This window comes from Passer montanus, unplaced genomic scaffold, assembly GCF_014805655.1.
Source record: "Passer montanus isolate IOZ18808 unplaced genomic scaffold, ASM1480565v1 scaffold118, whole genome shotgun sequence".
NCBI lineage: Eukaryota > Metazoa > Chordata > Aves > Passeriformes > Passeridae > Passer > Passer montanus.
Genome location: NW_024358500.1, coordinates 1,144,920 through 1,159,316, shown reverse-complemented (window position 1 = coordinate 1,159,316; position 14,397 = coordinate 1,144,920). Strand labels below are relative to the sequence as shown.

General features: G+C 47.9%; 2 protein-coding genes across 14 annotated transcripts in view; both read right to left on the bottom strand.

The window, feature by feature from the left end:
- The window catches only part of HP1BP3 (heterochromatin protein 1 binding protein 3), a 29,694-nt gene extending 20,403 nt beyond the window's left edge, over positions 1-9,291 (bottom strand). The window contains exon 1 of the mRNA XM_039697414.1: positions 9,153-9,291. The gene's annotated coding sequence lies outside the window, so the exon portion shown is untranslated. The remainder of the gene's footprint in view (positions 1-9,152) is intronic.
- Positions 9,292-9,950: 659 nt separating this feature from the next.
- EIF4G3 (eukaryotic translation initiation factor 4 gamma 3) overlaps positions 9,951-14,397 on the bottom strand; it is a 143,918-nt gene continuing 139,471 nt past the window's right edge. For all 13 annotated transcript variants that reach the window (XM_039697401.1, XM_039697402.1, XM_039697403.1 and 10 more), the window contains 3 exons: positions 13,334-13,415; positions 11,884-12,030; positions 9,951-10,991 (listed from right to left, as the gene is read on the bottom strand). In XM_039697401.1, the coding sequence (XP_039553335.1) occupies positions 10,810-10,991; positions 11,884-12,030; positions 13,334-13,415 (411 nt within the window). In that variant the 3' untranslated portion in view covers positions 9,951-10,809. The remainder of the gene's footprint in view (positions 10,992-11,883; positions 12,031-13,333; positions 13,416-14,397) is intronic.

Sequence of the window (14,397 nt, the reverse complement as noted above, 5' to 3'; positions counted from 1 at the left end):
CCCCACCCCGGCCCCACCGCCTCCACGTCGCGCGAGAACGCGCGCGTGCGCGGTGCGGGGCTGCGCGCGCTTCCCGCCGCTACGGCGCTGAGGCGATTCCCGCCGGGCGGGGCCGCTGAGGGGACACGGCAGGGCCTCGGCCCCGCCGGGCCCCCAGCCCAGCGCCACTGCAGCCTCAGCCCAGCCCCGCCGGGCCCCCAGCCCAGCCCCCCGGGATCCTCACCACAGCCCCCCGGGATCCTCAGCCCAGCCCCCCTGGATCCTCACCACGCCGCCTCAGCCCTGCCAGAACCGTGTGTACGAGTTCCTGTGTCACCCTCTCCAGGTGATCCTGCCTAGGCAGGGGTTTGAACTGGATCTTCTCCACAGGTCCCTTCCGACCCCAGCTATTCTGTGTGTAGCCGTGAATTCCCGTTCCGGAGCACTCCAGCCTGTATCTCACCTCTTGCTGCGTGCTCCTCTCACCCTCTGCGCTATCCCCAGTGCTGCCTTCCCTCTGCCTCAGCCTCTTCACCCCCATCCCTCATTAGCCGTGTAATTATTGCCTGCCGTAATTACACCCGTCCCAGTGCTGAGGTCTGGCTGCGAGCTGGGAATTTTCTGTCACAACATGCTCACAAGCTCTCACATGTGGGAAGGATCCCTTTCCTGATGATGCTTTGCTGCTTCAGGCAGTTTTTACCTGCGCCTCCACTGCTCAGGGTGAGGATTATCGAGGCAAGGCAGAGCTGAGGTGTGACCCACACTTGTATCTTCACTGCCACAGTAATCTCAGCTGTGCAGATACACCGAGAGGTAAAAGCTAAGCTTTTCCTGTGTACCTCTTGCTACACTTTTGCTCCAAGTTTACTTTATTTAGCTAGACCCATGGATATTCTTTCTTTTTCCCCTTCCTTCAAAACCCACTGCTTTACCTAACCTTGAGTTTAAGGTAGAATTCCTCAATTCCCTACCTATTCTTATTTTCTGTCATAAGCATGCTTAGAGTCACAGAATCATTAAAATTAGAAAAAAAACGTTAAGGTCACTGAGTCCAGCCTTTCCCATGGCACTGCAAAAGGCACCACTAAACCATGTTCTCAATGCCACATCCATGCATTTTGAACAGCTCCAGGGTGACTCCTGTACACCACAGCAGTTTCATCTGCTGTCTCTTGTCTGAGCAGTTTTCTAATTTTTGTTTTCTGCACATAATCTTTACCCATCTCCTGCTAACCTCTCTCCCCATCTGTGTTTTTATGATTTGAACACCATATGGGCACTTACCCATTTATTTGGGCCCTTTTATCCCTGCTGTGATGGGAAACCCCTCTGTGAGCACATTTAGAAGCATTTAAACCATTCAAAGCACTGCAGAAGTGTCTTATTTCTGCACTAATGCCTGTTTCTTGTCCAAGCTTTTCCCAGCTCTTTCCCCTGTAGGTGACTACCTTAAGTTTACTGCACCTGAGAATGTCACCTTCTCAAGGCTTGTGAGCAAAGCCTGCCCCGTTCAGTCTCCTCCACTCCAGAGGATCCGTGTGATGTGGAGCCCAGCAGCCCTGGGAGTGCTGCAGACAGATGGCTCCACTTTGCTGAACATTCCTGTCTTGCCTGTGAGTGTGAAACAAGCCCTGTGCAGCTGCAGAAAAATGTGTTCTTTGGCTTTTTCCCCCTGCGGTGCCTCTCTGGCAGGAGGGGAAGGTACAGCAGCAGGGAAGAAGAGGGAATGTGCTCCTTTGCTACTGAGCTTTAAAATACCAAGAAGGAAAAGATGAAATTAGACCAGCAGCTCTCCTTTTGCCCACTGCAAGGATGTGCCCCAGCACCCGTGTTGGCTGAGCCACGGACCTACAAACAGAGGAGGAAAGCTGTTGTCTCCTTCTCTGGTTTTTACCTCAAAATCCATCCCAGAGGGGAAGAGCAGACCCTTCACATTCCTTACAGCCACACTGCAGGATCACCACCCACTGCTCTGTCTCCTCTGCTCCACTTTTTGGGCAGGTTTGTGTCATTTGTGTCCCTGTTCCTGTTCCCACGGGAATGAAGCCGTGGGAAGCTCAGAGCCAGCACAGGAGGAAGGAACAGGGAAATCCATGGCCAGGGAATCAGGCTGCAGCAGGGAGCTGCTGCCAGAGTTATTTGTGACAGTGTCAAGCACTATCACTGTCAGAAATACTTTTAATAAGTATTAAACACTTTTACTAAGCACTGTTAATAAGTACTAAGCCTTCTCAATACCTTTCCTGCCTGCAGGTGCCATGGACTAGTGAGATTCCAACTGTTTTTTCCCCCAGAATAATTCAATTTGATTCCACCTTGCTGTCCCTTAGAGCTCTTCTGAGCCCCCCACAGCTTTGGGCTCTGTGCTGCTTGCAGACACGTGCCTTTTGTCCCAAGGAGTCATTGCACAGTTTGCCAGCCAAGGGTTTTACTGTTTCCACCCAGTGGCCAGAGCAATGCCACAGTGTTCTTCTCCTACAAACACAGAACCTGTTGTGTTTCTGCTTAGATACAGCTTTGAATTAGGCTTTAAATCTGCTCACGGAAACTCCATTTCAGGGGTTATTTTGTTGACTTTCTTACCCTACACCAATTCATATTTTCCCCACTTTTCCACATGTTTTATTTAAAGTGAACACTTTTGATTCAATAAGCACCCTTCTGTGAGGCTTAACAGCTATCTGCTACATTATTACCTTTTTTTATTACATGTGTCAAACTGTGCACCTGCTGAAATCATCTGCTGCTGACACATTCTCGATCCTGCTGTGTCTTTGTTGCCAAATGCTGTTTCAACATTGACCTGCAGCTCCAAACTGCAGCTCTGAATACATTCAGGCCTCGCCTCTGGTGTTGTCACCCCAACTTTTTGTTGATTTTCTGCTTTTCCACTTTTACCTCAGCTTTTACATTTATATTAGGAAGCCTTTTATCCCCTTCTGACCTGCAGTCCACCTGGCCCAGGGAAAATTTGAGCCTTTTTTCCAGCCCAGCCCATGTCTAGTCACCACCAGCCTGGGAAGCTCTTCCCTGTCACTCTGCTCTTCCATCCCTAAAACTCCATGTTCTGCTGCTGCTTCTTCAGCTTCTTGTGCTTTGAAAAACCAATCCAATATCATATATACACATAATCCAGTATTCCCTGAGAAGCTCTTTACCTTCAGATCCCATCATCCCTGAATATGTATCCAAGGGGTTGTTTTGGTTCTGTGCCCAGCCATGAGGGGATGGTCACTGCTCTCTTCAGCTTGACCCTGTGTATCTGCACAGGGAGTGATGCCAAGCACAGCAATCCCACCACTGAACCAAACATTTAATTTGTGTGGGTCTCTCACTTGTTGAGCCACACACAAACTTCCAGAGGCTTTCTGCCCACAGCAAGCTAAGCATTACACAAGGAGCAGTTACATGCTGGTGTTGCCCTTCCTGCAGACACACACATAACTCTTGTCTTTATGCCTGAGCTGCTTTTTTAGTTCTTACTTCCACTTTACTTATTAAGGGATTTGTTTCCCTCTTACATGTCCTGTAGAAATAGGGACTTTTAATGCTTTAAATGGCATTTTCCACCTTGTTGCTGATTCACTTCACCAAAGACATCTCTAATGATCACCAGAACAACTCACAATTCTCTTCCAATTCGTCTTTACCTTTTTTCAGCTGCAGAGTCTTACTGTCATCCCTGCAGCTCCTTTAATTCTATGCAAAAATAACTCATTTTCTGCTTTCAACCCCAAAATGCATATTCTCTGCCTCTTCATGGCTTCCAAGATATCACTTTTGATTTCTTTATTCCTTATGAGCTTCCTAATAATTAGTCTTCATACTTTTCCCAGTGTCACTCTACACCATCTCCCAGCTGATCTCCCTAGCTGCCCCTCTCACACCCTTAAGGTTCTACTTCCTTATATTTTCAAACATTTTCCCCTTTCAAAGGGGTACCCCATTCTTCTATGCATTTTCAAACCAAACAACTCACTTTTTACATCAGATCTAGCAAGTGAATAAAAATACACTTCAATACACCAAAGGTGGTTTCATTCTGAAGCAAGTGTAGAACAGAAACACCACTGCAGCCAACAGGAATTTGGAGCAGGAAAATGCTATGGACTGAGCAGCCTCCACAGGCTGCTGCTTTTCTAGAAACACCTTAATTTGAAATAGATCCCGAGCACTAACGAGGTGGGTGCTGTCATCACTGGAGGACCAGGGGCTGGAAGTTGTGATTCCTTCTCTACACCACTTTTGGCATTACAGTACTGACTGATTTTACCCAAAGCAGGCACATAAAGTGACACCTCCACTAAGCAAGGAGCAGCTGAGGACCACCAACTCAACACTGGAGCAGCTGAAGACCACCAACTCCACACTGCCACAGGGACAGCTCTCCCAAAGCCACATACCCCCACAGGTAAGAGATCAGACAGCAGGAATCTCCTTAACTCCGAACCAAGCAGGGTTTTGGATGAAAACCAGTGAGCTGCATGCAGGGGCTGCTCCCCTCACCTGGGCAGGCAGTAACTTGCTGCCAGACCTCCTGGGTGGAATGGTTTTGCAGCCACAAAAGCTCATTTTTGGCTGCCTCACATGCACTGCACACCCCCGCCACAAGCAGCCTGGCTGGACTCTGGCCTCTGCAGCATATGAGAGCAGTGCCATGCCTGTGAGCCTTGCTGGGAAGACAACTGAACAGCAATTTAAAGCTTTTTTGGTGATGGCTCTTGCTGGAAGAGCTCTAGAGCTGGCTCACTTGTCTCTCTGTGGAAAACCTTGTAAATTGGCTTTTCTTTGAGATTCTCAGCTGCATCTCAAGGCTCCTGCTCAGAACATCCACCTTGTGATGCTGCAGAAGGCCTGGAGAATCAGATGCATTTCCTTGGAGAACAGATAGAACACTCAAATCCTGTTCTGCAGAGAGCTGGGACAGACCCTGGGCAGGACAGAGCTGTGAGCTGAGTCCATGTCCATGAATTTGTGCAGTGGTGGTGCCAAGTGCCTGCTCCCTTCACAGGAGTGATTCTGCACTCTCACACGAGTGGGAAATGGCCAGGACCAATGGATTATCCACTTCATGCCATCTGTAATGTCACAGAGCATTCACACCAGGTGGTATTTCAGAACAGCTCACCCTGCATGCTGAAATGACCCATTTCCCTTCACAGGTGAGACCTGAACACAGCAGCTGCATCTGCCAAGACGATCTTTGCAGCTCCTTTCCAGCTGTTCTCCAAAACCCTGTGATAAACCACTTCTAACAGGGCTCTGCTCCCCTCACTGATGCTTTGTACCCTGGGAGCTTAGTAAAACTCTGCCTTATAGTAACATCTGTCATTGCTTCTTGCAGGAGGCTGCAACAGGACAGTCAAGAGCTTCACTGCTCTCTCCCCTCTCTCAGTAACACCAACATTTCCCAACCAACAGCATCTATTGCCCTCCCCACACCTACTCCCCTCTTTCCCATTTGCAGCCACAGCATATCCATCCCTGCAGCTGGGCCAGCAACTTGGACAAATTCCCCTATGGAAAGGACTGAATGGAGTGGGAGCTGCTTTTATTCCTGTTGCCGTTTCAGCACAATTTAGCAGCTGGAAACAAGAAAGAGAAGCTGGTGCCACATGACAAAGCTTTCCACAGTCAGCATCCCTACAGCAGCACTGAAAGAAGCAGGAGTTATTTCAGCAAACAGCAGATCCACAATACTTCACCAAAGGTGGCAAATGGAGCCCCTTGAAAAATACAAGGGTAGAAAACCTGAGGTTTCCTTGGATATTGTGATTTAGCCACGCTGCTGGAAGCTGAGTTAATCAATCTCTTGCTGCTGTTCTTTGCCCATTGCTGGTTTTCCTCCAAGGGCTGCTTGCAGGTTGTCTATCTGTAGAAAGCCAAGCAGGATCCTCTGGGCTGAAGCCTCCTGGTCCCCAAGCTCCACCCTACAGTTGTTGCAGGTTGCACGTGGCCCCAGGCACAGCAAACCTGGAGTTTCTGTCAGCGTGTGGGGCCTTGTGCAGACCTCAGGGCTGGCACATCATGAAAAGCCAGTGGTGTGTGAAGAGCTCAGGCTCCTGCTGGTGCTGCTTGGCTTCAAACACTGCTCAGCTGGCAGCTTCCAGGCCAACACCTTCCAAAGAGCAGAAAGGCCAAGTTCCAGCTCCCAGCCTGACTGGGAGAAGCAGGAGCTCAGAGCACTTGCCAGCCCAAACACCTCCCAGTGGACTCACCCCCAGGTAGAGCCCAGCATTCCTGGCCCAACTCCAACCAGGCAGCATCTCACCCTCACATATGACCTGCAGGCACAGCCAGCTCTCTACAGGTGCTTCAGTGCCTCAGGGCCAGGGCTGTTGGCTCTAAGGGCACAAAAGCATTCTGGGGAGGTCTGATTTTGAGCTTCTAGAGGGTTTAACTCTGGGGAGTTAAACCCTTCTAGAGGGTTTAACTCCCCAGAGTTAAACCTCTAGAATCTGTGAAAGCATACAGCAAGGGCACAAAAGCATTCTGGGGAGGTCTGATTTTGAGCTTCATGCCCCCAGAGTTAAACCCTCTAGAATCTGTGAAAGCATACAGCATGCAGGCCTAGCTAACAGCTTTTCTGCTCTGCCAGGACACTTCTGACAAAGCAACTAGGGGGTCAGCAACTCATTGTGGGACCAAATGAAGCAGAACAATTCCAGCCACCCTCTGGCAATGAGATGCCAACATCTGCAATTGGCTTTGAATTTACAGAAAGCTTAGCAAGTTAAGGGGACTTTTGAGAGACCCTGTTTTTCCTTTATCAGTAAAAACAACATATAGGGTTGAAACAAAAGCTCTGTGGGTCACAGCAACAACTGATCTAAGTTACTACTGGCCTAAACATGCCTTGTGCACACTAAAAGCCATCCCTGCAGAGGAATCCCTTCTCCTGAGCCTCTCCTGCCACGTGGGCTATCACGTCCTGCACCAGGGAGGGCTGATTCCAGGCAAAAAACCCCAGGAGCTGGACTCCATGCTGCTGATGGGTCCCTTCCAACCCAGCACATTCTAGGATTCTATGAAAAGACATTTCCATACACCAAGATCTGCTCCAGGACCTGAGGTTTTTTAGGAAAATAAGGCAAGACCTGAACATGTTGACACAAGCAGAGAGCACAGCATCCAGGATCAGTGTATTTCCTGACCTCATTCCCAGAAATGGCTGATTCTGTTCTGAAAACCCTTTCCTAGAAATGAACCAGCCTTCGGCAGACACCTGGCCTGAAAATGTGCTGCTTGGTGGCTTCAGGTTAGGGGACATTCTCAGTAATAAAGAGGGATGTAAGCAATGCATCTGCTCCTTGCCTGTGCTTCTGACAGTGCCCCAACCTTGGGAAAAGAAGGGTTCCCAGCAGCAGAAATGGTTCCAATGCCACTCTTCTGTGCTGAGCTGTTAATCCCCTGCCACAGTCAGAAGCCTGCACACAAGAAGTTTTCAATAGGATCAAGACTGGGGGAAAAAAAACAACCCTCAGCATAACTTGCAGTATTCTTGGTGTAACCCTGCTGCCCTCCCTGCTGAGGCGTTGCTGTAAATCAGTGTTGGGCCAGTGACCACAGCTCATCTCTCCTTACTTACACAAAATGAGGCTCCTGCAAATCACATTCCATGGGAACCTGTTTTAATTAATACTTCCCTTTTCTATTCATATACCTTGCAGGGTTTTTGTATTTTAATACCCTTCACAAGAAACCGGTTCCAAAGATCTTTCATGAGCTGTATCCTGAGGAGCCACAACCACCTGCAAGCCTGTGCTGATCTAGAAGGAAACTGGGAAGCAGCTGGGTGCAGTAAATGCATGGCACAGAACACAAGAGGAGCAGAGGAAGGAGTCAGGAGTTCTGCTCCTTGCAGTGACACTGTTGGGAAGCTGAAACTTCAGGTGATGCACCCACAACTGGAGACCTCAAGGCCTTGTGCATAAACTGCTCACAGCATCCAGCGTGCAGCTGAACTGGTTTAACTTCAGGGAAGCCAAAACCTGCCACGCTGCAAATCCAGCTTTGGGTAATTCTGAAAAACCCCTCGTGAAAATCTCTGATAAGTCCCTCCCTGGCCTTTGCAGGACACTAACAGGGCAAGTTCTCACCCCCTGGAACGTCATTAAAGCTCCAACAAAAAGGGGAAAGATTCTCTCAGCTCACCTCTACCCACCTGCTGGCAATCCCCATTCCCTCCAGCCAGTGCTTTTCCAACTCTTTCAGCCAGAAGGGTCAAGCTCCCTAGAGAGATTTCCCAGCCCTGACACACTGGATTCCCAGGGCTGTTCAAGGGCTCTGCAGCAAGTCTGTCCTTTCCAATCCAAGGCAATGAGAGAGAAATCAGTCCTTGCAGGCTCTGCTGTTGCACACTCAGTTTCCCAGCAGGCTGACACTGCCCACCCTGAGAGGAATTCCATCATTTGCCCACAGCAACTTGGCAATATTTACCCTTATTTACATACAAACTGGCATCCATTTAATGTAACTATTTAACTGCTACAAACCACCATGCACTGCTCAAAAAATGCCTTTTGGAAGGAGAGCACCCCCACGACTTTCTGCAGAGGTGTAGCAGACACCCCTGGAGCCCTGCTGGGTGGGGGTTCTGTGGGGACAGACCTTTTGGAGACCCTGAGAGCCCATCCAAACCTCTGGGCCCAACGGCGAGGCCGAGGCATCACTGGATGTGGTACATGCAGATACATCAGCATACAGGAACGGTGAGAATGTTTTTTCTTATTTTTTCTTTTTTTTTAACAAAACATCAGAGAAAAGTGTTTTATTGTTACTAAAAAAAAAATAACCAAACAATGCTCTAGTGTTTTAGGCCATGGATTCTCTAGCTCAGATTCATGGGGTGGAACATGTTAACAGGGAAAGTGTCTCATGGACCTCTCCCCTCTGGCCACAACCAGGCACCTCCTCCCTTCCCCGTGGTGATCAAATCACATCCTCAGGCAAGTACAGCAATTGTTCACATGTAAAAGTAAGATTAGGAAAGTAATGTATTTGTAGCCTTTCTTCCCTTTTTTTTTTGTTTCTTTTTGTTGTTGTTTTTTTGTTGTTGTGTTTTTTGTTTTTTTTTAAGAAGTGATTTAGCAGCTGGAAAGAAAAAGACAGCATCATGTGAGCAGTCAGTGCTGCAGACACCCCCAGCAAATGCTCCACAGGTTACTCACGGTCCATGGCCCACAGTTCACAAAGCACATTTCAGGGCTGCCCCAGCTTTGCAGAGTCCTTGATGGCAGGCGCTTCTCCAGTGAGAGCCAGCAGTCATCTCGGGTGGCTGCAGAGACACGCGAGGGCCTTCCCGTCCTCAGCAGCAGCTGCCTCTGGAGCAGCAGCCCGGGTCCCGCTGGCCACGGGAAGGGCTCCCATGGCTGTGGCCGTGTCCTGGCTGCGCTGGCACCGGCACTGGGGCACTGCCAGGCGGGCACTGCGGGCAGCGCTGCTCCTCCGTCCTGCGCCCTTCCTGGCGCTGCGCTGATCTCGGCTCTCCCAGCTGCGGCCTCCGGAGCTGCCAGGGTCACAAGTCCCCAGTGGTGCAGGTGACACGAGACACGGCTGCCACACGGCTGGAGGGACCCAGCTGGGGTCGGGCTCCATCCACCCTGAGGTCACGTCCCAGCCTCGGGAACCAGCTGCTCCCGCTCGGCCCCGCAGCCACTGGCTGCTCCTTGGCCAGGGAGCTTCTCGGCACAACAGCATCCCCTTTTTTCGGTTTTTTTTTTCCTTTTTTTTTAAACAATTGCTCTCACCCTTCATTTTTGGTAGTCACACATACAGACACACACTATATGTACACAATTTGGGCCCGAGGACCTACGGCATGCCAAGGAAGCCAGCACCGCTCAGGATGGTGCACACATTCAGCAGCTGTCAAAGGAGAAGTCGTTTTACTTTCTTTTAAACTTGCAATGTTTGTCTTTATTTTGTTCTTTATATTTTGAAAGTGAAAAGAAATAGTATTGAGTCAATTTCTTTCTTTTTTTTTTTTTTTTTCTTTTAAATATTTGTTCTATGTATTTACAAGCCTTAAAGTTGCTCTAAAGGTTCTCAAAGTATCACTAGTACTTTTTTCCCCGGGGTAGCACGGTTTTCAATGAGTTATTTTCGGAGCACTCTGGTCCACAGCGGTTTTCTCAAATGCATTTTTCTTCCGATCCAAGGTTATGTATGGTTTGATTACTATTTTCTTTTTAAATTTCTGTAGCAAGCTGAGAGGCAGGCAGAAAAATCTGATGATAATAAAAAAAAAATTGATCTTGTCCTCATCTAGCTCACCCCAACCCCCTTCAAAGTTTTGTTGATTTATCATGCTTTGAAACAAAACTGAGGTGCGTATGAAGGGGAGGGAAATTTATTTCTCTGCTTTTGTTCTATTATACAATTTGTTTACAGAAACTGCAAATTTAAAAATTACACTGGCATTTGCAGTCCTTAAAATAATAAATTAAAAGTGTTCAACTTGTTTTTGCTAAACAGATCTGTTTCGCTGTATGTTTTCCTAAGTATGAGTCCTTGTTTAAAAAGAAAAGAAAAAGATTAAAACAGAAAATATTTTCTATAAATAATACATGTATTTTGGTTTAGTGCTCCCGCCCTCAGGTTTGAAGTTTACTTTTGTGGGTTTGTTTTCAAGTACCTTTTTGCCTCCATGATCACCTTGGTGTTTATCGGGTTTTACCTCTCCCACTCGTGCGTGTGTGGGGCAAGGGGGTCTGCGAGAGAGAATTGGCCTTGCTGCACTGTGATTGGCGAAGACGTGAAACTTTTTAAAAAAATACTTAAATTGTTTCTTTTTTGTTTGTTTGTTTTAAATCTGTATTTTAAGTTTTAATTATCCTCTGACTCCTCTTCGGCCTCCCGTAGCCACGTGAAGAACGCCGTGACAGATTTCAGCGCTACTCCTTTGCCGTTCTGCTCCGCCGGGTCCTTGCTGCTTTCCCACTTGTAGAAGGCATCCTCTGAAATGACCTCCTCGTCATACAGGCAATCAAAGAACATCCGCAACAAATCTGCAGTAATGGAATAAAGGCAGGGAACATCTGTCAGCCCTGGCTGCAGATAAGGGGATTAACGTGACCTCTTGGCACGGGAGGTGGAGAGACAAGGAAAACGCAGGGCTCTCACTCAGTTATTGCTTCTGGCTGCTCACACTCAGGTGAGGGGGAAAACTGACCCCTCTGACACTGTCTGAGGAGAGGGAAAGCTGGGAAAGCAGCTGTGGGAATATGTTATCTAGAGACTGGCTGGCAAGCAGGACCCACAGCAGCCCATCTCCTCTGTACCACATGTCTGGATTCCCTCCAACCCCGGATTTTTGCGGCTCATCAGGAAAGATAATGCCCAGCTAATGTCATAAAGGGCACTAAGGATGATCATGTTGGATGTTTTGAGGCACTCCTGGATTTTGTGCTGCAGATTCCCTGGGAATCCCTGCTTCTTTGGTTACTCCCTTGCCTCTTGTCCTGCAAGGGTTTTCTGTAGCATCTCTGGGAGAAAACTCATCAGCTGACCAATTCATTTTATTCCCTCCAAGCCCACAGACATCTGTGGAGTAGCAATGCAATAACAACACCCATGCTCTCACATGCCCCCAGGTACTGCAAACTCAACAGATTATTTTTTACTGCTCTTTTTTTCCTCTCTTTTTATCAACAGAGGTTTGTCCTCCCTTCTGTGTGGCTGCTCGCAGGAGCAACCAAAAGAAGAGCCGGCCTCTGGCCAAGCATTTGGGAACTTGAGCTGCTCTAAAAATCTGGGATCTGGACAAGCTGAACCCACCCACACCAGCTTCTCTCACCTGCTACCTACAGAGGTAAGGACAAGTACATCCTCTCCCCATCTCCCACAGAACCCCCCTGCCCTTACGTAGGCTCAAATCCCCAGCACAGAGGCAACACTTACTAGGAGGTTGATCAAGTTTTACTATTGATGCTTGTAGTGCATAAAGTGCTTGTAGTTCCTTCTCTGTGTCTGAGTCCAGGTACTTGAGTAAGATGGGCACCCTCTGTTTGATAACAGCAGTGTCCACTCGGAAGCTGGAAGAGTCCGCTGAGGGGAAGAGGAGAAAGCAGGGTCAGCTTGGCAACAGGGACAGGTCTTTGACTGCCTTTACTAATGCAAACAGCAATCACAAACACAGTTTAGAGTGGAGATAAAAGGAGGATGAGAAACAACAGGAGGTATTTTTGGTTAATGGCTATTTCTGAAAGCCTTGGTCCTTACAGTTCCCACTGCATGCAGTCACCCCAGCTCTAACACAAGCAGAAGCAGCACAACCTTACTCTGAAGTGCAAATGGTGTCTCCAGAGGCAACTACGTTAAAAAGGTTTTTAGAAATTTTTTTTTTTCTAAAAATACCAGGGCAGAAACAGAATCATAAGTTGCACATGATATAGGAAATAGCAAATATATAAAAATATGCATTAGAAATCCATCAGCCACGAGGATGAATTATTCAGCAGCTTTCACTAGATCATGCAACTATTAAGTGATATTTTGAAAACAAAAGTAAAAAACTCAGTTATAGGCAAGGCCAAAATTTAAACCAGAGGATCATTTTCCTTACACAACAGGGAACCCTTAAGCCTTGGAAATGAAGTCCTGTGTCGTGTCTCTGTTAACAGTAGGTGGCACCAGCAAGGTTTTGTTCCCAGAGAGAGGAAGGAGCTGGCCTGTCCCTCCTCTCCCTCACACGGTGGAATCCAGCCCATTCTCTCCCTCAAATCACAGCTCAGAGCAGAACCAGACCCTTTATAAGCATCACTTTTTGCTGTGCCAGATGCCAACAGTAAAGTTAAAGAAAACCAGGTGAAGTGAGCAGATGTTTCTGGCTGCAGTGCTTTACTCAACCCCTGCCGAGGGCTCCAGGCTCACGTGTCTGACTTGGGAGCCCTCCCTCCCCTGTGTTTCCAGCTGCACAGTCAGGCAATTCACATAAACCATCTTTCCAAAACTGAAACTTTGTATATAAAACTCTTACAAGCCTGAGCCCCAGACTGGCTTCTTCCTGCTGCCCACGCTGGTGCCCACGCATCTTTGGCGACACAGGAATGGAAATGTTAATTGCCTTGATGATCTCAGTCATTTCCACCTTTTTCGTTAAGAAAATCAATGAACAACCTGGCTTGACCCAGTGCTGTCTGAGACCTCTGCTCACACAAGGGCACTGGGACACACCAGGGTCACTAAGGGAAGGGGCACCCTGCTCTTGGGCACAACCCCAAATGACGGAAAAGCCTTAGTGTGTGACAAAACACAGCCTTGGCCAGGGAAATGTGATATAAACCTCAAAAATACCAAATATTTCTTTGCAGGTTTGGTTTGTGTGGTGTTTACACTTCAAGTTACTCACCTATAATAGCTGCTTTACAAACTGCTGTCATTAAAGCTCTAAGGAATGTAGGTGAACTCATCTGGCTTTCATCTAGATTAGCCTGGAATCAAGAGTAAATGGACCAGTTAAAAACAGGACTGCAGGACTCCAGTGCTGGGCCTGGCAGCAAGTCCAGGCTCAGCTGCTGCTGTGGCACAAGCCCAGCTCAGCCCTGCAACACTCGGCTCCCCACTCACTCCTTGGAACTCCCTCAGGGACACCAGCAGGCAACACCAGCTCCCAGGGATCCAGTGCCACTGAGCACCTCCCACAAGGAGCTGTTTGTCTGCAGGACCAAACCAACCTCGCTGGGCTTCTGCAACGCCCTCGCTCAGACTCAAAGAATTTTGGGCTTTCCAACAAACTTTACAGCGTGCTCCTTGGGTGGAGATTGTTTATTTTGTAAAAGAAATTCAGGGAATGGCTGTGGAAACTGTCCAAGGCTCCAAAGAGCCTGTGGGTGATCCCAGATTTTCAGTGCTGCTTTCATTCCACTCTCAACTCCTCTAACAGCAGTGGAAAAATGACATTTCTAACACATTGCTCTGCCATAGAAATAACTGAACTGAAGCTGACCAAGATTTAGTACAAGCACAGATGTAAATGCATAGGCTGGGTATAATTTCAGACACCAAACATCTGAGTTAAAGAAGGCAGCCAGAGACTGAGAGCAAAGACCAGTGGGTTGATAGGCCTTTTTCTCTCTTTTTTCTTTATTTTTATTTTCTCTTCCAGTGCCTGGACCAGTGCACTGAAAAGGTGCTCTCAGTGACTGCCCAGGATGTTTTTTACAGTGGGAAATTAGGACAGGTCATGTTGGGGAAAAATAGCGAAAAGCTTCTCTTCCCTATTTTATGAAGAAACGATGTAGCAGTGTACATCTGAAATCTACTAAGTGGCAGAAGCAGTGTCAGAAAGTCTACAGCATTTAAAAGGTTACACAGTTAATATGGCTAAAAGCCTTCCTTCCTGAACCTGACTCTTAAATGCTGATTATATTTTAGATTTTAATTCTTTGGAAGTGTTGATTGCACAGACCAAAT